Source organism: Geotrypetes seraphini, chromosome 4 (assembly GCF_902459505.1).
Source record: "Geotrypetes seraphini chromosome 4, aGeoSer1.1, whole genome shotgun sequence".
NCBI lineage: Eukaryota > Metazoa > Chordata > Amphibia > Gymnophiona > Dermophiidae > Geotrypetes > Geotrypetes seraphini.
In genome coordinates, this window is record NC_047087.1 from 125,444,428 (window position 1) to 125,468,944 (window position 24,517).

The 24,517-nt window shown below is 45.8% G+C and overlaps 1 protein-coding gene across 5 annotated transcripts in view; it reads left to right on the top strand.

The window, feature by feature from the left end:
* MPC2 (mitochondrial pyruvate carrier 2) overlaps positions 1 to 24,517 on the top strand; it is a 126,713-nt gene that overhangs the window by 44,280 nt on the left and 57,916 nt on the right. For all 5 annotated transcript variants that reach the window (XM_033941050.1, XM_033941047.1, XM_033941049.1 and 2 more), the window contains one exon: positions 7,727 to 7,767. In XM_033941050.1, coding sequence (XP_033796941.1) covers positions 7,727 to 7,767 — 41 coding nt within the window. The remainder of the gene's footprint in view (positions 1 to 7,726; positions 7,768 to 24,517) is intronic.

Sequence of the window (24,517 nt, forward strand, 5' to 3'; positions counted from 1 at the left end):
TGATGTTGCCCGCTTCAGGTCTTCCTCTCTGTCGGGTCCTGTCTTCATGAAAACTGGAAGTAGGCAGGACCCGGCAGAGAACAAGGCCTGAAGCCGGCAACAGCAGCGAATTGTAAACGCTGCTGCTGCCCGAAGAAGGTAATGGAGCACCGAGGCAGTCCGCTTCTCCCCCCTCCCAGCCGAACCCCCGCTGACCCTCCTATCTCCCCCCCCCCGTGAACCTTTCCGACCTTCCCAGCGAGAGCAGCAAACCTCCTTCGCGGCTTTCTCCTCCCTCTGCCGCGTTACTGATGACGTCATCAGTGATGCGGCAGAGGGAGGATAAAGCCGACGCTACTGGAGGGAGGTTTGCTGCTTTCGCTGGGAGGGTCAGAAAGGTTCACTTGGGGGGGGAGAGAGATAGGATGGTCAGCGGGGTTTCGGCTGGGAGGGGGGAGAAGCGGTCTGCCTTGGTGCTCCAAGGCCTGGCGCCATTACCTTTTTCGATAATGGCGCCGATGCTGCTTTCGCTGGGAGGGTAGGAGCGCGATAGGGACCGGGCCAGCTGTGCACCCTCCCCTAAGGCGGCACCCGGGATGGACCTCCCCCTCGCCCCCCTTGGTACGCTGACATCAGAGGAGGGGCAGGACCGTGGCGGAGGAAACAGTCGAAGCAGGCAAAGATCTCTGGCATCGCGATCTTGCTGCAGGCTGTTTCCAGACGCGACACCCGGCGCAGGGGGGGGTAACTGGACCGGACCGGGAGCACCCCCTCAGGGCTTGGTACCCGGGGCGGACCGCCCCCCCCTTGGTACGCCACTGCTTCAGGTACATAGGAGGATGGGGAAATACATGGAAGGACAAGAAGCTATATTGCACTGATGGGCTACATATTACTACAGCAGGAAAAAGAAACCTTGCAGAGAAATTTAGACAATATTTTTCTAGGCATTTAAACTAGAAGGTGGGGGTGGTGTATGTACGAAGGACAATTATAGAGGCCACCCCCGGCAAAAGAAAAGATGTGATAGTAGTAAAGACTGCAACATAAGCAATATCAGCAACTCATTTCTTAGTATTGCAACGGAAAGTAAAACGAAACAAAAATCCATACGAAAAAGGAGATTATCGCTGAAAAATAGCTGGAAAGCGATGACCACAAATGTTCGCAGTCTAAGCAACAAAGTTCATGATCTGCAAGCCCTGATGTTAGAGGCAGATCGAGATATTGTCCCTATCACAGAGACATGGTTTAGTGAATCACATGGATGGGATGTAAACATACCGGGATATAATCTTTATCCCAGGACAAGCAGGCAGGTATTCTCACTAGTGGGTGACGTCATCCAACGGAGCCCCGATGCGGACATCTCACAAGCATACTTGCTTGTAGAAACTTTTAGAAGTTTCGAGTTGCCCACACCACGCATGCGCGAGTGCCTTCCCGCCCGATGCACCGGGCGTGTCTCCTCAGTTCTTTCTCTTCCGCGGAGCTGAGAAGTTTGCCTTTGAAACTCTCTGCGCGCAGTTCCTTTATTGTGCCTTCTGTGCCCGCGGGTTTGGGTTTTTTATTTGTGCTCATTCTCGTTGCCTCACGTTGCGTTTTGTTGTTAAAAAAAAAAAAAAAAAAAATTTTGTTCGATCGTTCGACCGGGCAAGCCGCAGCCCCGCGGCTTCAACCTTGCGGCGGAGCTTTTTCGGCCTATGTCCCGGCCTGTTACCGGTTTTAAAAAGTGTGTCAAGTGCCAGCGCGCAATTTCGTTGACGGACCCGCATTGACGCTGTCTTCAGTGTCTCGGGCTTCAACACCTTCCAAAATCGTGCCGGCCTTGCTCCACATTTACAGCACGTGCATTTAAGCGTCGCTGTATTTTGTGGGAGTCGCTGTTTAGCATGGAGGCGTCCCCGGTGCTGCCCTCTTCATAGAGGGCCACGCCTTCGACTTCTGATTCTACATCTTCGGCTTCGAGTCTGCTCAAGCCTGCCGCGTTCATGCCGGCTTCGACTCCGACGCATGTTGCGGTGCCTTCCGATGTCTCTTCAGGTCAGGTAGCGCAGTCTCCCATCCCTCCTGTGGTGCTTAAGGTGCCCAAGGCCTCTAAATCCAACCCCCTGGCGGCCGAGTGACCGATGTCCGTGCGGGAGGTCCCATTGCTGATGTGGATCCCTCTTTGCCGGCGTCGTTCCACGCCCTGATGGAGAAGCGATTTGTCGAGCTCTTTACCAAAATTGGGCTGACACTTCTCTCCCAGATCCAGCCTGGGCACGCGGAAGCCTCCTGCGAGGTCGAGCCGCCTCCGGTGCCTCCTCGGCGCACACTCTCGCTGCTGGGAGCAGAGTCTCGGTGAGTGTCTGGTCTGGCTTCGGGGCATGTCTCGCAAAGAGCAGAGTCTTTGCCCATGCCACCTTTGGAACCGATACCCTCGATGCATGGCTTGCCTGGCCCGGACCCTTCCTCCGCGATGCCGGGCCTCGAATCTTGGGGAGCGCCTCGGGGGGCCTCATCTCAGCCTCTGATGCTTCAATCCACAGCCTCCAGTCCCATCTACTTGGTGGCTGCCTCGTCTGGGCGTCACTCGCCTCGTCGCTCGAGGCCTGCCTCTCGACACAGCTCCGGTTGTCGATCGAGGCACTCATCGAGGCATTCATCGAGACACGCCTCACCTCGTCGGAAGCAACCTTTCCGGGAGTTTTCCCCGGAGTACTCGCCCCCTCCTCTTATGCCGGAACTTGAGGACTGCTGGGGTTCGTTCTCTCCGTGCCGGTCCTCGGCATCGGCGGACCAGGCCGCCTCATCTTCTTCAAGCCCGCCTCGAGGCCCGGCCCTGGCGGACCAGTTGTCATTCTCGTCCTTCCTGAGGCAGATGGCGGTGGATCTGGACATCACTCTGGATTCGGGTTCCAAGTTCTCGAAGGAGTATCTGGAGACGATGCATCTTCCTCAACCTCCTGCCGAGTCTCTACGCCTGCCTCTGCATAAGCTTCTGGACCAGACTTTCATGAGATGCTTCGAGACCCCATACTCCGTCCCAGCGGTCCTGGGGAAGTTGGATGCTCGATACCGCACGGTGCACCATAAGGGCTTCGACGGGGCACAGCTCTCGCACCAGTCCCTCTTGGTTGAATCCTCTCTGAAGCGGTCTCATCCCTCCCAGGTCTATGCTTCCACTCCTCCTGGCCGGGAGGGCAAAACTATGGACAGATTTGGCAGGCGCATCTACCAGAACTCGATGATGGCCTCTCGAGTCCTGAATTACAGCTTTCATTTTGCAACCTACTTTGAGTTTTTTCTATCCATTCTTCAAAAGTTTTTACCCTATCTGGACTCTCAGGCTCGCTTCGAGTACTCGGAGGTGCTGGCATCATTGTCGCAACTCCGCCTGCAGATGATGCAATCGTCTTACGATGCCTTTGAGCTCTCGGCCAGAGCGGCTGCTTGTTCGGTGGCCATGAGACGCTTGGCGTAGCTTCGCACCATTGATATGGACCCGAATCTCCAGGACAGGCTGGCGAATGTTCCCTGTGCGGGAGTGGACCTTTTTGACGAGTCCATCGAGGCGGCAACGGAGAAGCTATCCAGACATGAAAAATCTTTTCAGTCTATTTTCCGCCAGAAGCCCAAGCCTGCTATCTCTCGTCCGTTTCGTCCTCCTATGATTTATCAAAGGCGCTACCCGCCGAAGCAGGCCCCCGCCATTCGGCCGCCAGTAAAGAGGCAGCATCAGCAGAAGCCCCAGCAAAAATCTCAGCCTTCTACTGTCCCTAAGGCTCCCCAGCCTTTTTGACTGTCTTGTAGGGAGCATAACTTCCATCGTTCTGCCCTCCTCGCTTTTTCCCATCAGAGGTCGTCTCCATCATTTTTACCATCGATGGACGACTATTACCACCGACCTCTGGGTCCTCTCCATCGTAAGAGAGGGATACTCTCTTCAGTTCCATCATGTTCCTCCGGACCATCCTTCCAACTTAACCCAGACCGCCCTTCTTTTTCGGAAGCCCAGGCTTTACTCCGGCTTCAGGCCGTCGAGCCGGTCCCTGTGGACCAACAGAACAAGAGTTTTTACTCCCGGTACTTCCTTGTTCCGAAGAAGACGGGCGACCTGCGTCCTATTTTGGACCTCAGGGTGCTCAACAAGTTCTTGGTCAGGGAGAAGTTTCGCATGTTGACCCTGGCTTCTCTCTATCCCCTCCTCGAGCAGAATGACTGGTTATGCTCCCTGGATCTCAAGGAGGCCTACACTCATATTCCCATCCATCCGGCCTCCCGTCAATACCTCAGATTTCGGGTGGGACACCTTCATCTTCAGTACAGAGTGCTTCCTTTCGGCCTACCTTCGTCTCCCAGAGTCTTCACCAAGTGCCTGGTTGTGGTGGCCGCAGCACTCAGGAACCATGGTCTGCAGGTGTTTCCCTACCTCGACGACTGGCTCATCAAGGATTCCACGTCTCAGGGGGCCGTCCGGGCCACTCAGAGGACAATCTGGTTTCTACAGAGTCTGGGATTCGAGATCAACTTTCCCAAATCCCATCTTCAACCTTCACAGACTCTCCTCTTCATCGGAGCTGTTCTGGATACAATTCAACTCAGAGCTTTCCTTCCTCCTCAGCGCCTGGCGGCTCTTCTTCATCTTTGTCACTCGGTCTCTTCTCGCCCGTCCATCTCCAATAACAGGCCGAAGCTCTCCCTGCTTCGGCCGACCAGCATTCCTCTCCCCGACGTCAATTCTGCCGTTGGGGAGAGGAAGGCTGATTGGCCCAAGATCGCGATCGACCTATTGGGGGAAATGCTGCCGGGTCCTGCCTTCGCGGAAACAGAAAGTAGGCAGGACCCGGCAGCAAGAAGAGCAAATGCTTAACTAACCTGTCTTCCGCTTTAGCCCATAGCGAACGCTTGCTTCAGGGCTCTCAACATGTGCGTGCCGGTTTCCCTTCTCCCCTCCCCTCCCCCCCGACATAACTTCCGGTTTCGGAGGGAAGAGAAGGGAAGCCGGCACGCACACATTAGAGCCACGGAGCATAAGTTCGCTACGGGCTGAAATCTCCAAGCCGTTTTTTTTTGTTTTTTTTTAATGTTCAGCAGTGGCGGCAGCAGCAGATGACAGCTGGGCGGACCGCCCAGCTAAAAGGCCCTAGAGAGAACATTGGAGAGGAAGGCTGATCGGCCCGGTAGATCAGGACGGCAACACGAGTCTATCACGGAGCCCGGGATGGGCTCCGCGATCGACTCGCGTTGCCTTCCTGAGCTACTGGTCGATCGCGATCGACGTGTTGGGCACCCCTGCTCTAGCCCATCTACACCCTCCCAGCCATTGTGAAGCCCTCCCCAGCCCATCCTCCACCAAACGACCATATACAGACACAGACCGTGCAAGTCTGCCCAGTACTGGCCTTAGTTCAATATTTAATCTTATTTTCTGATTCTAGATCCTTTGTGTTCATCCCACGCTTCTTTGAACTCAGTCACAGTTTTACTCTCCACCACCTCTCTCGGGAACGCATTCCAGGCATCCACCACCCTCTCCGTAAAGTAGAATTTCCTAACATTGCCTTTGAATCTACCACCCCTCAACCTCAAATTATGTCCTCTGGTTTTACCATTTTCCTTTCTCTGAAAAAGATTTTGTTCTACGTTAATACCCTTCAAGTATTTGAACGTCTGAATCATATCTCCCCTGTCTCTCCTTTCCTCTAGGGTATACATATTCAGGGCTTCCAGTCTCTCCTCATATGTCTTCTGGCGCAAGCCTCCTATCATTTTCGTCGCCCTCCTCTGGACCGCCTCAAGTCTTCTTACGTCCTTCGCCAGATACGGTCTCCAAAATTGAACACAATACTCCAAGTGGGGCCTTACCAATGACCTGTACAGGGGCATCAACACCTTCTTCCTTCTACTGGCTACGCCTCTCTTTATACAGCCCAGCATCCTTCTGGCAGCAGCCACTGCCTTGTCACATTGTTTTTTCACCTTTAGATATTCGGACACTATCACCCCAAGATCCCTCTCCCCGTCTGTGCATATCAGCTTCTCTCCTTCCAGCATATACGGTTCCTTCCTATTATTAATCCCCAAATGCATTACTCTGCAAATTAAAGTTGGGCTTTTATCAATTTCTGGCAGACCAGATATTTCTTAATTATGATTACCTCTTTATAAAAGGGAATATTTGCAAAGTTTTGTTTCTTTACTACACAAGGAACCCATTTATCAAGCTGCACTGGAGGTTTTTAGTGCAAACCGGCATGATAAACACTCTGACACTCATAGAATTCCTATGAGCATTGGTGCACTTGGACTTTGTCAGCCTGCGCTAAAACTCTCTATCGCAGCTTGATAAAAAGGGGGGGGAGGGGGGTTAAATGTTTGGTTCTAGTTCAGATACAGACTTCAAGTTAACTTTGAAATGGCAAATACTTTTTTTTTCCAGATGGAAGTTAGAGCAGGCTCAGACACAATCTTTTCTTCCCAACTAGCACTGTTCATAGTGGGAGAGTGAACCAAAAACAGTTCTGGTGCAGTTTTTTGTTCTTCATTGTTTTCATATTCCTCAGGAGGAATTGCAGTAGGTCAGTTTTTCAGTTCCATAAAAAAAATACCAGAAAAAATATAGCAAAACCCTCTTGCAGTCGGTGTCTTAGACATCTAGTGCTGGCAAAGGAGTGAGCTGCTTTTAGAATCCTTCATGTGCAGCAGCTCAGACATTGTAGAAATCAGGAACCTGCTAAGTTGAAATACAAATACAACAAAAAGCTGACTTCAAAAAAAAAACTGTCTATAGAGAGTGATCAATTAAATATATAAAATGCTCAGAGATATGGAACTCTGAAGGGAAGGCTGCTAAACCTCCCTGCAATAAGAGTTCACCTTCCAGTCATTGCAACTTCATAAATCAATGATCACGCTCTAAGACACAAAGAACAATTTGTATAAATTTCAAAATTCTTGTAATCCTTCAAGTATATTGAGAGTGATATCTTCTCGAGAATCTCAATCTTCGAGAAGATATCACTTTCAATATACTTGAAGGATTATAAGAATTTTGAAAATTTATACAAATTGTTCTTTGTGTCTTAGAGCGTGATCATTGATTTATGAAGTTACAATGACTGGAAGGTGAACTCTATTGCCGGGAGGTTTAGCAGCCTTCCCTTCAGAGTTTCATGTCTCTGAGCATTTTATATATTTAATTGATCACTCTCTATAGACAATTTTTTCTGTTGAAGTCGGCTTTTTGTTGTATTTAAATTTCTTTCTGGCTTCCTTTTTTTGATAATTAACATCCCTGATCTTTCTATAAGGAAACAAAGTTGAAATACAAAGCATTCTGGTCAAATTGGACTTTTACGTGATATGTTTCTGAGTTGTTGCTCCAGTATTATAGGCAGTACAACTGCAGAAGGCCAAGTCTTACTATTAAAGGCAAGTGATTTAGGGCCTGTTTTACAAAGCCGCACAGCAATAGCCCCAAAGCCCTTTAAATCTCTATGGGCTTCGGGGCCGTTACCACGCTGCAGCTGCTAGCGTGGCTTTGTAAAACATGCCCTTAATGTCAAAAAACAAATATATTTACAATTACTTTGCTGACAAAGATGCCAGATTTTTTTTTCTCTCTCTCTCTGATAATTGTCTACATATTACAGGGTTGTAAGCCCTTTCATCTTCTGCACCATATTGTTTTTTGCAATGGTTATATTTAGTCTTTGGACACTTTATGGTAGTACATGATTTTTGTTGTTGTTGTTGTTTTTAGGTCCTAAGACTGTGTTTTTCTGGGCTCCAGTTATGAAATGGGTAAGTATAAAATCTGTTTGTTTAAAATGTAAAGCCTTCCTTTAGAGCAGGGGTGTTAAACTCAATCACATAAGTGGCCAAAATCTGAAACACAAGCTAAGTCGCAGGCCAGATTTTTTATTAAGATACTTACAAGTCCTTTTATTAAGGTGTGTTAGCCGTTTTAACGCGTGCTAAAACAGCTAATGCACCTTAGTAAAAGAGGGGGTTAGTCTTAATAGAAGTATAGATCCTTCCTCACCCTGAGACACTATTTCAGCAATCCACCTGGTTATTTTCACCTCATAGATGCTACCATACTTAATCCAACTTTATTCAAATAGTCATTCTAGGCAAAGGTAATGGAATGCTTTTTTGTTTGGGGCCCCCTGAAAGCTCTGCCCCAGACCCCGCCAAGTCTCTGCCCCTATAATAGTACTAATTGTAATATCATTTTTTCCGTTCATTTTTCATATATATACACACTATATAATTTTATTAACAATGCATAATGGTTAAACACAAAATTAAACTATACAAAGCACACTATATGCTTCTCAACATTCATTCCTACCAGAACATCTGGCCTTGGTTACACATGCAGAACACAGATAACCCCTATGCAAATACAAGACCACAAACTAAAAGTACTAATATATATATACAAACGAAACCCTAAGATACAACCCCAGAGAAATAGAAACAAATGCATTTCTTCCTGAACAGTGCAAAATATAGACAGCCAATGTAAATTCTCAAAACAGAGACGATTCAGTCACTGAATTGAAAATAAAATAGTTTTTCCTATCTTTGTTGTCTGGTGTGCATAGCTTGTTCAATTGGAGTTTATCTTTTATCAAATTGTGAATTAATAGCAGCAACCTTTTGTTAAAGCCTGAGGCAAAATCCTGACTTCAGTACTGTCTCATTTGACAACTGTGGGCCTGTATTGAATGTTAATCAGAAACAACTGCAAAAAGCTCTTTAGATTAGTAGAAGCTGAATCAATAATATCTTTAAAATCTTTTTTATTTAAAATAGTAGCTATATAGCTGCGTCATCAAAGTATATGCCTCTAAAGTATTTCTGGAGGGGTACTTCCTCCATCGCTGTTCACATCACCTGAAGTTAGGCTTCAAAAGCCTAACTTCAATAAACCAAGGAACTTTTTTGCAATCTAACAAAACTGAGATGCAACAGTTTTAAAAGAAGCTAATAATCTAGAGTTCTAAGAATCCACAGCCTGTGAGACGATCAAGCAATTCAAGACTTTTCCAGTGCAAATAGGTGTGTCATTCTAGATAAGCGAGTTATCTCCCCATGACCACAAGCCATAAGCAGAAGAAATCCACTCCAGATTTTTTCGGTGATCCTTCTCCTTCATTGGGAGCTCGTCTGCCAAATGCAGTTTTTCCCTTGTGCATGCGAGCTAGAAGGAGTGTTTCTGTTCTGCTCTCCCCTTTTTCTTATTTTAGTCGGTGTTTTCAGTGCTCAGAGCTTTTACCTTGGTTTCAACTCTGCCTGCATAGAGAAGAAGCTGATAGGCCGATTTCCTGGTAGTACCTGTTAGCCAGCCTGCTTAAGTATTTTTGGAGCTTGGGGCTGTTCCCGCTTTTAGTCCTCACCTACTGCTTAGCAGGGACTTGAGCACAGGCTGTTAGGCATCAGTAGGAGGTTCAGTGGTATCTTGCAGGGTGCCAGCTGGGTTTTTTCATCTCCCCCTTCTGTTAATGCATCAATCGGTCTGTGGGGGTTGGGTGCGGTCAGACATTATGTCTGACTGGCAGCCTGAAGATCAGCTTTGAAGATGCATTCCCAGCATGAGACAGTGATTCTGCTTGTTTCCAGCTATTGTAAAGGGCTGAGGCAGGCTGCAGCACATTGCCAGCACAGGCCACAGTGAGTAAGGCAGTTAAAGACTATTAGATGAATAGGGGATTTGGGGGGCTATAAATCTGGTTTGACAGTTTATGAATGTTTCCCTGTGGTCCCCCCCACATGAGAAATCCTAAATTTGCCATTTTTGAAATTTGGGAAATGGTTTTTTTTTTTTTTTTTAGCAATTTTAGGCATGAAAATCTTGATGGCGGCCATCTTGAATTTTTAGTGATCTCTCTCTCTCGCTCTTTTTTTTTTTTTTTTTCTTCAAAAGATCCTTCCAACCTCAAAACTGGTTGGGATGGAGTAATTGGGCCCTGCTACCCCAAATTCATGCATAAACCTTTTGGCTTAGGAGCATTCTTGCACCACGTGCTGCATGGCATGGATCAGAGAGGCAGAAGTAACCAGCTTAATCTCTCCTTTGCATGCTAAGGTGACAAAAAGTATACTTAATAACCCCAATATAGCACAATGGTACTTCAAAAGACTCAAATATTTATTGCTATGAGGAAAAACAGAATAGGGGCAAAAATTTCCTGTAGATACACTGTACCCGTATGTGTAACAAACATCCAAAGAGCAATTAAATATAATTTAAATGGTGAATGCAGGGCCCTCAGTGTGAGGTGATAAGCTTTAGAAGATGGATCAATAACCCACCCAGAGGCTTAAACATAAAGGTTGGAACACAATGGTTTCAGCCGCACACCATCATGGGAGCCCTGCTTGTGTGCTTTACAGTGAAATAACTCTGTGATATAACCAATCAAAAATAATATTCATAACATCAATATGGCTTAAAGGAAATTTTTGCCCCACCTATGAACCCGACGGGAGGACTAACGGAAGCTGTCTCAAAAAGAAAGATCAAACAAATCCATCAAGTGCCACTGGACAAAGTACTTAGCTGAATGAGTAGTAAAATCCAGGGATAGTGGTCGCTCCAATAAAGGACTGTCCTGAGTTTGCAAACAGCAATTTCAAAGTCGTTAAACAAGTCCAACCGGCAGCAGGTGACAAAAAGGGCAGCTAGCCCATTGGGATAGCCATCTTTATTTTTGGGACTTGGAAATGGTGACTGTTCCACACACAATAAAGTGAATACCCCACAGTCTAAGACATGCAAAGTAGAGTCATCACAGGATGACTCGGCGCTCCTTGGTCAAGATGCCTTCTCAGACTTTTTTAAATGTTTGTGGAAAACAGGTCCTATCTCCTTATGGAATGACTTCACAGGGCACATCGTCTTCACAGTCTGCTGCTATGCAGGATCATTTTGCTGATCCCTTATTTTCTGAAGATGCTTCCCCTGTGGTTGGGAACCTGGGAACATAAGCCGGCTTTTTAGATCCTGCTTTAGAACCAGGGTACGACAGCTCTGCGTTTGTCTGCTGTCTTGCTGGATCTTATTTTGGAGTCTCTACGTGAGTTGGATTTAGTCACTCAGCTGGCTCCTTCTACTTCCTTCTCTCTTATGGAGTGCAAGCTCAGTCTTCGGCATTTCCTTGGAATCCTAATATTAACCTCTTGATTTCAGAGCAATGGGATGCTCCAGAGGAGACTTTGAAAGTAGCAAGTGCTATGTCCCATCTGTATCCTATGGCACAGGAGTGTTATCAGCTTAAAGGGGATTCCTTGATTGCCCAGGTCACCAAGTGCACCTCCCTGCCAAATGACGGCGACGTGGTACTCAGACATGCAGGACCACCGGATGGTGTAAATAACATGAAGAAAGACCTGGCGAAGCTTGAAGAATGGTCTGAAATTTGGCAGCTAAACTTTAATGTTAAGAAACCAAGGTCATGCATTTGGGCTGCAAACACCCGATGGAACGGTACAGTTTAGGGGGTGAAGAACTTATGTGCACGACAGAAGAGTGGGACTTGGATGTGATTGTATGTGATGATCTTAAGGTGGCCAAACAGGTTGAAAAGGTGATGGCGAAAGCTAGAAGGATGCTAGGTTGCATAGGGAGAGGTATGGCAAGTAGGAAAAAGAAGGTATTGATGCCTCTGTATAACTTTGGTGAGACCGCATTTAGAATATTGTGTACAGTTCTGGAGGCTGCACCTTCAAAAGATATAAAAAGAATGGAGTCGGTCCAGAGGAAGGCTACTAAAATGGTGTGTCGTCTTCGTGATAAGGCGTAGGGGACAGACTTAAAGATTCCAATCTGTATACTTTAGAGGAAAGCCCTATATTCGTATGGCACTATCTGCAATAACTCTCTCAAGTCCCTTCGAATATATGTCACAATCACAGCTATGGGACCTGTATATATCACAAGTTTCTCTTAGCAAATAAAGGACGCCTCAGCCCCACCACTCCACCGCTATGTTAATTTCTTATTTGCGGGAAGAATTATGTGGCACTTCATCATTGGCTGTACCTTTATATTTTTATCATTTTCATGCTATATATTTTTATATTATTTTTTTCTTAATAAATAAGTGCTCTACAAAATTTTTTGTGTACTTAGCTCTTCTTTCAGCCAACGCCTGGGAGTCTGGCCCGACATGACATGTTTCGCACCGGAAGTGCTGTATCAAGGGTCTCCCTGTGAAATAGTGGAAGGAGTATGTTAGGTGACATTCACAACAACCTCCCCCACGACTTAAAACTGGTTTTATCCCATTCAGTCATAAAAGCTAATAACTCACCGAGAGCGTGCGTGTCATCTGACTCTACAGTAACTATGAGACGCAAAAGATGGCCGCGGCGTCTAACCTCGGGGTTTAAATATCCCTCCCTTCTCAATCAGTTGTTTCCACCCCTCTCCATATCATTGGCCAGACCTCTATCCTATCAGTGAAGTCCATTCAATCTCCCCGTTCAACCCACAAGGCACCATAGTATCCAATAGGAAAATGTGTCTGCTCACATTCATTAAGCTTCCTTAAATCTTTAAGTCTCTTGGCTGGACCTCGAGAACATTATGAAACATGCAATAAGGGCGGAATTGCATAGCAGTACATTGGTACAATACTTAAAAAAGACCATGATTCCTAGAGGATTACGCATATTGAAGGAACCAAAGATGATCTCCACCGATAAAACCTTTGGAGAAAAATGGACAGCTATCCTTAATAGATGTTCGAGAGATTTAATGATCTTGCTTGTGGAAACAACTGAAGGCACTGAGAAGGAGTTATGTATAAAGGCAACTGCGCTGGAAACTGAGTTACAACTGACCCATGAGAAGGAAGACTTCGATAAGAAATTGCAGGAGTTGAAGACAACAATGAAGCAATTTCGGGAGGGTATAAAGCAAACAAAGATCAGAAAATGGTTGAGAGATGAGAGGGACTACCTAAATGATCGGGTATATTCGTGGCAGCGAAGAGCCCCAGTTATTTCCCAGCATAAGAAAGTAGCATTTGACAGCACATCAGGGGAATCCGATGCCACCAGTGAAGGTTCCATTGAAGCTACAACTGAAAAGTCGGGGGAGTATACCAACAGAGAAGGGCGAGGGAGAGGCCGGACCCGGCAACAAAGGGGAAGAGGGACCATCCAACAACCAGTGACTCGGACCCAGCCGACGAATCGACAGTGATAAATTTATCATCTCATAGATTGACCCCTCCTCAATCTTCCATTCTAGAGAAGGGATTGGGGTTTGTTATCACTCAAGCACCAGATTTCTTCAAGCTTAATGCAGCCTTCCATTTGTTTATCAGGAAAATGCAGTTGAAAGTGTTCTTTTCTCAAGAAGATGACAAGCCTGGCACGCCATTGACGGACGAGGACCAAGAAGATAACAACACTGAAACATCTGTTGAGATTTGTAAAGTTAAATCTAGGTGGGTCCCCCCGGGCCCTATGGATCCCCTCATCTTCACTTTTAAGGAGATTATCACTAGGGAATTGAGGGAAATACAATCTACATGGGTGAATAGAGGTCCCTATAATGTCACCCGTCAAGAACATCAGGGGTTACAACAGCTTCTTAGGGAAGACAATTTAGTGATAACCAAGGCAGATAAGGGGGGCGCCACAGTACTTATAAATAGACAACAGTATGATAAGGAGGCTAGACGTCAACTCAGTGATGTGCAGGCATATTTAAAACTTGAAAATGATCCTACCGAACATCTATCCAAGGACATACTGAAATATCTTAAAGTGCACCTAGAGCAAGGAATGCTTACACAAAAAGAATATACCTTTTTGGTTGAAAGATATCCCATGGTGCCGAGAATTTCTTTTGTTCCGAAGATACATAAGACTCTTATAGATCCTCCAGGACGCCCGATAGTGAACACCCGTCAGTCCATTTTGGAGCCTCTTTCAAAATTTGTGGATTATTTCCTTCGGGATACAGTACCGAAGATTACATCATATATTAGAGATTCTTCCCATTTTTTGAAGCAAATAATACATCTAGATATCGATATGCGAGATAAATGGATGGTGACTTTAGATGTCACATCCTTATACACTCAGATTCCACAGGATGATGCGTTACAAGTGATTGCTGAAGCATTACAACAGCGACCACCCCCCCAGCGCATCTCCACAGAGTTTTTGATTGAACTGTCTAAGTGGGTCATTCATAATAACTATTTCCAATATGAGGGACAGTTTTTCCAGCAGCTTCAGGGGGTGGCAATGGGGGCAATGTTGGCCCCCTCTGTCGCCTCTTTGTATATGTCAAGATTTGAGGACAGGTATATCTATAAGTCAGGATGGTTTTCCCAAATAATATATTGGGGTTGTTTCTTGGATGACATTTTTCTGATATGGAAAGACACTAGGGAACATCTTGGGGATTTTTTTGACTACTTAAACTCTTTGGATGTGAATATCAAATTTACTATGACGTGTCACCAAGCACATATTGAATTTTTGGATATAGCTATCACTGTGCATGAGGGTAGAATTGACACCTCCCTGTATAGAAAACCGGTTACACGCAACACTATCCTTCACTTTGATAGTTTTCACCCCTTCCGGTTAAGATTTAATCTACCCATAGGTCAATTTCTGCGGGTTCGTAGGGTATGCTCTACCTTGGGGGAGTTCATGAGTCAGGCTAAGCTCCTCGGGGAGAGGTTTAGGAATAGGGGTTACCCGGAAAGAGCTATAAAGCAGGCATACCTGAGGGCAAAATTTGCGCAACGGGAACTTCTTTTGGAGGAGTCTAACACAACCCAGAAGAAGGAGAATGATATTCTAACTTGTGTTCTCCCTTTTTCTAAAGCAGCTAACCAGCTGGTGGCGATTATGAGACAACAATGGTACATCGTCCAAGTACACCAGACTTTAAGGGATTTCCCCAGGATAGCCTACTCGAGAGGCGCTACTATGGGATCAAAATGTAACCCTTTAAATATGGGGGTGTGACCAGGGGGGAAGGGGGACAACACACTAGATGTGGGAGGTGTCAATGGTGCTCATCTACCATAGAGGGACATAGCTGGAGGGTACCTGGGAGAGACATTATTTTAACATGAAAGACTGATACAAACTGTACAACACAAGATGTGATCTATGCGATCACGTGTCCATGCGGGTTAATATATATTGGACGGACTAATCGAGCGATCCGTACCAGATTAACAGAGCATAAATCACGCATAACACATGGAGTCACCCAGGCCCCTCTGGTGGAACATTGGACTACATATAAACATACAGTGGAGGATATTCGGTGGCGCGTTGTTACTAAAGTTGTTGGGAGGGATGGTGGGAAAGATTTAAGGAAGCTTAATGAATGTGAGCAGACACACATTTTCCTATTGGATACTGTGGTGCCTCGTGGGTTGAACGGAGAGATTGAATGGACTTCACTGATAGGATAGAGGTCTGGCCAATGAGATGCAGAGGGGTGGAAACAATTGATTGAGAAGGGAGGGATATTTAAACCCCGAGGTTAGACGCCGCGGCCATCTTTTGCGTCTCATAGTTACTGTAGAGTCGGATGACACGCACGCTCTCGGTGAGTTATTAGCTTTTATGACTGAATGGGATAAAACCAGTTTTAAGTCGTGGGGGAGGTTGTTGTGAATGTCACCTAACATACTCCTTCCACTATTTCACAGGGAGACCCTTGATACAGCACTTCGGGTGCGAAACATGTCATGTCGGGTCAGACTCCCAGGCGTTGACTGAAAGAAGAGCTAAGTACACAAAAAATTTTGTAGAGCACTTATTTATTAAGAAAAAAATAATATAAAAATATATAGCATGAAAATGATAAAAATATAAAGGTACAGCCAATGATGAAGTGCCACATAATTCTTCCCGCAAATAAGAAATTAACATAGCGGTGGAGTGGTGGAGCTGAGGCATCCTTTATTTGCTAAGAGAAACTTGTGATATATACAGGTCCCATAGCTGTGATTGTGACATACTTTAGAGGAAAGGCAGGAGAGGGAAAATATGATAGAGACATTTAAATACCTACGTCTTTCATTTGAAAGGAAACTCTGCAATGAGAGGTCATAGGATGAAGTTAAGAGGTGATAGGCTCCTGAGGAATCTGAGGAAATACTTTTTTACGGAAAGGGCGGTAGATGCGTGGAACAGTCTCCCGGAAGAAGTGGTGGAATGTCTGAATTCAAGAAGGCCTGGGGATAGGCAAGTGGGATCTCTCAGAGAGAGAAAGAGATAATGGTTACTATGGATGGGCAGAATGGATGGGCCATTTGGCCTTTATCTGCCGTCAAGTTTCTGATTCTATGTTTCTCCGGAGACCTTTCGAGGCAGTGTCTTTGGGAGTCAAAGCTGCCTCGATGGCATCATTTGTCACACTTGCTTGTCTGTCCAGACCGTGCAGTTTGGAGAAAGAGGGAGATGACCATCTCCTCAGCTTCTTTTATCTGGTGTGGATTATGTGGCTGACGCCCTGTATGACAACATTTGTATTCTGGGGAAAGCAGCGGCTTATTCATTTTCTACCCATAGCATGCTCTGGATCAGATAATAGGCTGGTGATTCCCCTTCTAAAGCCACTCTTACCAGGCTCTCTTTTAAAGGGCAACTGTTATTGGGTAAAGACCTCAATGATCTCATGAATTGTGTGGTGGGCCGTCGCCCTAAAAACCTGTCTGATAATAGACCCAGAACTTCTAGAGGCTGAGGGTGCTCTAATTGTCGTGGCTCCATGCAATCTCAACAGTTTTCCAGTTCCACATTGCAAAGATTCTCCCAGGGCTATAGGCAGAGGTTCTCCGGATCCAGGTGTAACCAGGCCTCCACTTCCCATGCTGCTGGAAGTTCTGGTGGCCATTTTTATTACAGAGGAAGAATGAACAGGAGTAAGTGGGAATTGCTCTTGCCCCAACATGCCGGTAGACCACCACAAGATCGCAGTAGGTCTGTGGTGCCATAAGGCGGTAAAAGGAGCCAAAAGAGACTACGAGGAAAAAATAGCCAAGGAGGCAAAGAACTTCAAGCAGTTCTTTCAATATATTAAGGGGAAACGACCCGCGAGGGAAGCGGTGGGACCGTTGGATGACCATGGAATAAAGGGAGTGCTAAAGGAGGACAAAGCCTTCGCCGACAAACCGAACACATTTTTTGCGTCTGTATTTACCAAAGAGGATATGCACATACCAGAACCCATCAGGCTATATGCTGGAAACGAAGACGGAAAACTGACAGGGTTGACGGTCAGTCTAGAAGAGGTATGCAGGCAAATAGATAGGCTTAAGAGCGATAAATTCCCAGAACTGGATGGCATCCATCCGAGGGTCATCAAGGAACTGAAAGGGACTATAGCGGAACTGCTTCAACTAGCAGCCAAACTGTTGATCAAATCGAGAAAGATTCCGGAGGACTGGAAGGTGGCGAATGTTACGCCGATCTTTAAAAAAGGTTCGAGGGGGGGACCCGGGAAACTACAGACCAGTGAGTCTGACTTTGGTACCGGGAAAGATGGTAGAGGCGTTGATAAAGGACCGCATCACCTTGACGGACACGGGCTGATGAGGACCAGCCACCACGGTTTCAGCAAAGGCAGATCTTGTTTGACGAACTTGCTGCATTTCTTCGAGGGAGTAAACAAGCAGATAGACAAGGGCGATCTGGTTGACATTGTATAACTGGATTTTCAAAAGGCGTTCGACAAGGTTCCACATGAACGACTACTTCAGAAAATTGCAAGCCATGGAATCGAAGGTGAAATACTCACGTGGATTAAAAACTGGCTGGCGCATAGGAAAAAGAGTGGTGTTAAATGTACAATACTCGGACTGGAAGAGTGTCACCAGTGGGGTGCCACAGGGCTCGGTGCTTGGATCCGTGCTCTTCAACATCTTTATAAACGATCTGGACATTGGTACGACAAGTGAGGTGATTAAATTTGCGGACGATACAAAGTTATTCAGAGTAGTGAAGACACAGGGGGATTGCGAAGATTTGCAACGTGGCATAATCAGGCTCGAGGAATGGCCATCGACATGGCAGATGAGGTTCAACGTGGATAAGTGTAAAGTGATGCATGTCGGTAACAAAAATCTCATGCATGAATATAGGATGTCCGCAGCAGTACTTGGAGAGACCTCCCAGGGAAGAGACTTGGGAGTTTTGATTGATAAAGTCTATGAAGCCGTCTGCGCAATGCGCGGTGGCGGTGAAAAGGGCAAACCGAATGCTAGGAATGATAAAGAGGATCAGGAACAGATGGAGAAGGTTATCATGCCGCTGTACTGGGCCATGGTGCGTCCTCACCTGGAGTACTGCGTCCAGCAGTGGTCACCGTACATGAAGAAGGATATGTTACTACTCGAAAGGGTCCAGAGAAAAGTGACTAAAATGGTTAAGGGGCTGGAGGAGTTGCCGTACAACGAGAGATTAGAGAAACTGGGCCTCTTCTCTCTCAAAAAGAGGAGATTGAGAGGGGACATGATCATCATGCTGCTGTACCGCGCAATGGTGCGACCGCACCTGGAGTACTGTGTTCAATACTGCTCACCGTACCTCAAGAAGGACATGGCGGTACTCGAGGGAGTGCAGAGGAGGGCGACTAAACTGATAAAAGGTATGGAAAATTTTTCATACGCCGACAGATTAAAAATGCTGGGGCTGTTCTCCCTGGAGAAGAGGAGACTTAGAGAGGACATGATAGAAACCTTCAAAATCCTTAAGGGCATAGAGAAAGTGAATAAGGATAGATTCTTCAAACTGTGGGGAGCCACAAGCACTAGGGGTCACTCGGAGAAATTGAAAGGGTACAGGTTTAGAACAAATGCTAGAAAGTTCTTTTTTACACAGAGGGTGGTGGACACATGGAACGCGCTTCCGGAGGATGTGATAGGCCGGAACTCTGTACAGGGGTTCAAGGAGGGTTTGGATAGGTTCCTGGAGGATAAAGGGATAGAGGGGTACAGATAGAACTTGAAGTAGGTTATAGAAGTGGTCAGAAACCACTTCACAGGTCACGGACCTGATGGGCCGCCGCGGGAGCGGACCGCTGGGCAAGATGGACCTCGGTCTGACCCAGTGGAGGCAACTTCTTATGTTCTTATGAACCATTCAAGGTACTGAAGGGAATAGACTTAATAGATAAAGGGAGGTTGTTCACCCTCTCCAAGGTAGGGAGAACGAGAGGACACTCTCTAAAATTGAAAGGGGATAGATTCTGTACGAACATAAGGAAGTTCTTCTTCACCCAGAGAGTGGTAGAAAACTGGAACGCTCTCCCGGAGTCTGTCGTAGGGAAAAATACCCTCCACAGATTCATGACAAAGTTGGACAAGTTCCTGCTCAACTGGAAAGAACGCAGGTGAGGCTGGGCTCATTTACAGCACTGGTCTTTGACCTAGGGGCCGCCATGTGAGCGGACTGCTGGGTACGATGGATCACTGGTCTGACCCAGCAGCAGCAATTCTTATGTTCTTATGTGATGTCAGTCTTGCTTGCTAGGGAGGGAAGGAGTGCTAGCTGACATTTCAGTGGTGTGCAGTTGGGGGTACAGGTATGGGTATTCTGGCTTGGGAGGGAGTAGTAGCTGACGTTCTGTGGGAGTTGGGGTAGGCGTGTGGGTGTTACTCTTGCTTGGGAGGCAGGGAAGGAGCACTAACTGACGTTCAGTGGAGTGCATGCAAGGTTGCAGGCATAGGTGTTTCACTTATGAAGGGAGGGTGCACTAGCTGATGTTCAGTGGGTTAGGGCATGGGTAGGGTGCGGGCATGTCCTGATCACAGCTGCAAAAATCTCCCAGTTCGGAGGAGGCTTGCAGCAGCAGTGAAGGAGTAAGATTACTAGGAGGGTGGGTGGTAGGGCATCAGAAGGGAGGAATGATAGAATATAAACTCTTGGTTTATATTCGAGTTACCACTCTTCCTCTAAAAAGGGGAGCAAAAATGATACCTCGGTTTATATTCGAGTATATACGGTACTTTAGTTTTAAGGCCCCTTTTATCAAGCTGCATTAGAGGTTTTTAGTGTAAGCTGGCACAGTAAATGCTCCAATTCTCATGGAATTCTATGAGCATCGGTGCACTTACCTCACCAGCCCATACTAAAAACCTCTAGCACAGCTTGTGATTAAAAAGGGGAGGGGGAGGTTAGTTTTCTTTTCCTTTTCTAAACTTTTCCTTCATGGTTTTATTATTTTTGAGTATTTGCAGCAGTTTTAAGTTTCCTTTATTTTTCTTTGTGCTAGGCCTCTTCTTGGAGCTGGAGCATACCTCTTTTGCAGTGTCGAGCATCAGAGGAAGCCCAAACAGCATTGGTTCTCCTTGACACGAAGTACTAGGAGCACCAATACAATGGATGCACCAATTCCCAAGAAGTGTTGGCACAGATCGCTCACTTTCTTTAGTAGAGATGCCTTTAGGCAACTAGGTCCCCACTTCCGATTTGGCACCAACTCCGCTTTGGACTGTCCCTCTCTAGCCTTTGCTGATGCCTATTTCTGATGAGCGGTACCAGGGAGGAGTTGATAGCAGATTCCGCAGCTACATGCTGCTTCAGTGTCAAGAGCACTTACACATATGTAGCTTCAACTACAACCGCATGTGCATTGAATCAAAATCTGGTACTTCAAAGGGCATTGGTCTGCCTCGGTGCATTCACTTTCACCATCAGTATTATTGGTGGGGGGGTTGGGGGAAACCTTCCTGGTATCAAATGATAGGGATGTACATCAACACTCCGAGAAACATGGACATCGTTCCACTAGTCTGAGGAAGGCTGAGCCTCTTTCCAATCACTCTGACTTGGACCACTCTTGGGAGTCGGATGAGGATCCACATTTCTTCTTGGAGGAAGAGGAGTCGTATGGCATCCCATCTGACCTATCTCATCTGAATCTCTTTCACTTAACTAGATGTCCAGTGCCATAAGTGTGTCATTCTAGACAAGTGAGTAAAAAATTGGTAAAAATAATTACTTCAGTAAAGTAACAGATGTTATCCTCTATTTCTTTGCAAGCAAAAGTGTCCTCTATTTCTTTGCAAGCAAAAGTGACAAACCTTTAAGCACTGTAACTAGTTATATTTATTTAGTTACTATACAACACTATGACCACTTTTGATATGTTCACAACACAATAATTTTTTCCATGAGGGTTCAGGGTAGTGTACAAGGTTTTGCGAAGACTGTTTCTAGTTTTATCTTGTTATGCAAGGAGAAGGAAGTCTGAAGTTTAAAGGCAGATGGTAAGCAGCACTAACCAAAGGAGAGCTACTATCAACAAATGTGCACTTTTACTTGGTTAGCAGGCTGCATTTCCTTAGACCCACTTAGGTTTGACTCTTGAGGGTCATGTCCCATGTCTCCATGGAAGAGATTAATCATAACTTGGACCTTAGTCCACACACTTAAATCTCAAAACTTTAGTTTTGGCCAAACACTCCTTCGGAACCTTTTTTAGGAACTAGAATCCAACTCCATCCATGCCCATATGTTTAGTTCTAGGTTGCCTTATAAAAAAATAATCTCTCAAGGTCTTGCCTTCAAAACCAGTTGGTATTTGTTTATTGTGGCACAACTTTAACAGAAAAAAGTGTGAAAACATTTAAGACAGCCTGTAAGTACTGAGGGCCAGATTTTCAGAACTTACCGCGCCTTTAACAATGGTTACAAAACCAGTTCCAACTGGTTTAGCTTGCCAGTATTTTACTGCCTGATTATCAGAACAGCTTACCGCAGTCTTTTCCAAGTTTCCAACAGCCTCCGACTGCCATGCAAATATAGTAGAACTTAAACTATCCCCCCTTGAAACAATTTACACATATGCAGACGATATCCTCATCCTCCTCGAAACAGATCCAAACCTTACAAACCTCCAAGAGAACATCACATCATGCATAATGAGACTTCACGCCTGGTCCCTCTCAGTACAGATGAAATTAAATGAATCAAAAACAAAATTACTCTGGCTCGGCCCAAAATGAGCTCACCTGCCCGCCCTCTTCACCCTACCCACAGGCCCTGCTCTACACCTTGAGTTCTCAAGCAAGGTCCTTGGCATCACTATCGACTCCTCCCTTTCCCTCAACGATCACCTGAATTCCCTGGCAAAATCTTGTTTTTTCAGCCTCCACATGCTGAGGAAAGTTAGATCCTATTTTCACCAAAAGCATTTCACCGTCCTTGTACAATCCATCATCCTATCCAAACTCGATTATTGTAACGCCATCTACTTAGGCCTAACGAAAAAAGTCTTCGCAGACTCCAGCTTATCCAGAACACTGCGGCTAAGCTGATTTTTGCTAAACGCAAATATGACCACGTCTCCCCTCTACTTACCAATCTTCACTGGCTCCCAGTACTTTCCAGAATTCATTTCAAATGCTCCTGCCTGGCTTTCAAGATCATTCACGGCATCCTTCCGCCCCTAATCCCTCTATCCTTCCTCGCCCCGACACCAACTACCACCAGATCTGCCCACAGACATAAACTATCCTTCCCCTCTCTACACTGCATCCTCTACGCAGGTAAACTGGATAGATCCCTCCTCTCCAAAATCACCGGCCTCTGGAACGACCTCACTGTCCCGCTGCGGAACCTGGATTCCCTCCAACTATTCCGAAAACAACTGAAAACCTGGCTTTTCTCTAGCATATAATAATCTCTTCTCCTGATTACATCCCCTCTTTTTATGCTTTGTAAACTCTTTCTCTTCTCTCTTCCCATATTTTTTAAACTCTGTAAACCGTGTCGAGCTCCACTTCAGTGGAGAAGATGCGGTATATAAACCTAAGGCTTAGTTTAGTTTAGTAGAACAAGGTTATTACTATTAAAATGGTTGTAAAATGGGCTCATTAATATTTAAATGATCACTCTAGGTGATTCTCTGTCATCGCCAGGTTATTTTTCAAGTGATACGCTGGCTTTTAACGACCATAAATTGCCAGTTTGTCCAGGGGTGCCAGTACTATGAAAAGCATGTCTCTGGCACAGGTTTCTGGCTGTGGCTCATGATAAAAAAAATTTTTTAAACCTACTATAATTTATGTAACTAGTGTGTGTAATATAGTGATGGGGAAAAAAATCTCAAAAGCACTCGATTGCATGTATTAGAGGCATGTCTTGTACACACTTGTTGAAAGCCAACGATTGCACCTCCCCTCCATCCAATAGCTCTGGCACACCTATAATTGACATAATGACGAAGCCTCTTTCCATGGACTATTCTGCACATATGCTGCTCGCTATCATCAGCAACTAATGTCATGTAAATTTGGCAACTCTCTGTGAACCTCATTTACATGCACAGTTCTTCGAAAATCTTGTCTTTTATGAATCATTACATTTATGGCCACTTCAGCGATATTAGAGAATCTGGCCCTGAACTCTATAAGTGAGGATTTATAATAATCCTGCTTGTTCTCAGAGAAAAGTTACTCAACTGTAGCAATTCTCGGAGGACAGCCGTATACAAACCCTCTTCAAGTGTGCCACATCGCATCTGTCAGTTGCACTTCAGGCATGGCTGAGCTTTCTCAAAAACTGTCTGCTTCAGGCCTGATAAAATATTCCTATCAAATGAGGATTTGTATCTTTTGTCCTTTGAGAAGCCCTGCAACAAGTAAGTGTTTGTGTTACCCTCGTTGATAAGCTGTTTTGAAAAGTACTGTTCCTTAATGTGGTATAGAGTTTGTGCTTGGAGAATTTTAATTTTGTTGCCAGTACTGAAGTAAGTATTTTGCTGGTAGCACTGTGCTGACTTGATTTTAAAATTGGCTGCTGCTAGGGGAGACTGTTCTATTCTTTGGGCTCTCTTGTTAACAAGACTATGACTATGATCTAGAATCAGAAAATAATATTAAAAATTGAACTAAGGCCAGTACTGGGCAGACTTGCGTCTGTATTAGAGAGTTGTGCGGGGACAGAAATCCCACCCGTCCCCGCCAAAGTCTCACCCGCCCCCACCCGTCCCCGTGAGGAATCCCACCCGTCCCCGTGAGGAATCCCTCCATCCCCACCCGTCCCCGCGAGGAATCCCTCCATCCCCACCCGTCCCCGTGAGGAATCCCCTCCGTCCCCACCCGTCCCCGTGAGGAATCCCCTCCGTCCCCGCCCGTCCCTATAAACTTCAGAAATAGTTATTTCATTTAATTATGCTACTGAATTAAAGGCTCTGGTAGAAACCCATTTACAAATAAGCAAAAAGACTTTATTAATTTGGAAATATTAATTGGAAAGAATACATACTTTGTAAACGGGGTTTCTACCAGAGCCTCTTTTGTTTATAAATTTTTATCAACACAACTAATATACTACTTTATCCAGAAGCAAAAAAAAAAAAGAAATAGAATTCTTTTCCTACCTTTGTTGCCTGGTTTCTGCTTTCCTCATGTTCTCATTCAGTTCCTTCCATCCACTGACTCTCTTCCTTCTGCGTCTTCCATTTGCTCTGTTACTGTGCCTCTCCATTTCTCCCCCCTTCCAAATTGGTCTGGCACCCATCGTCTTCCCTCCGCTCCCTCCATAG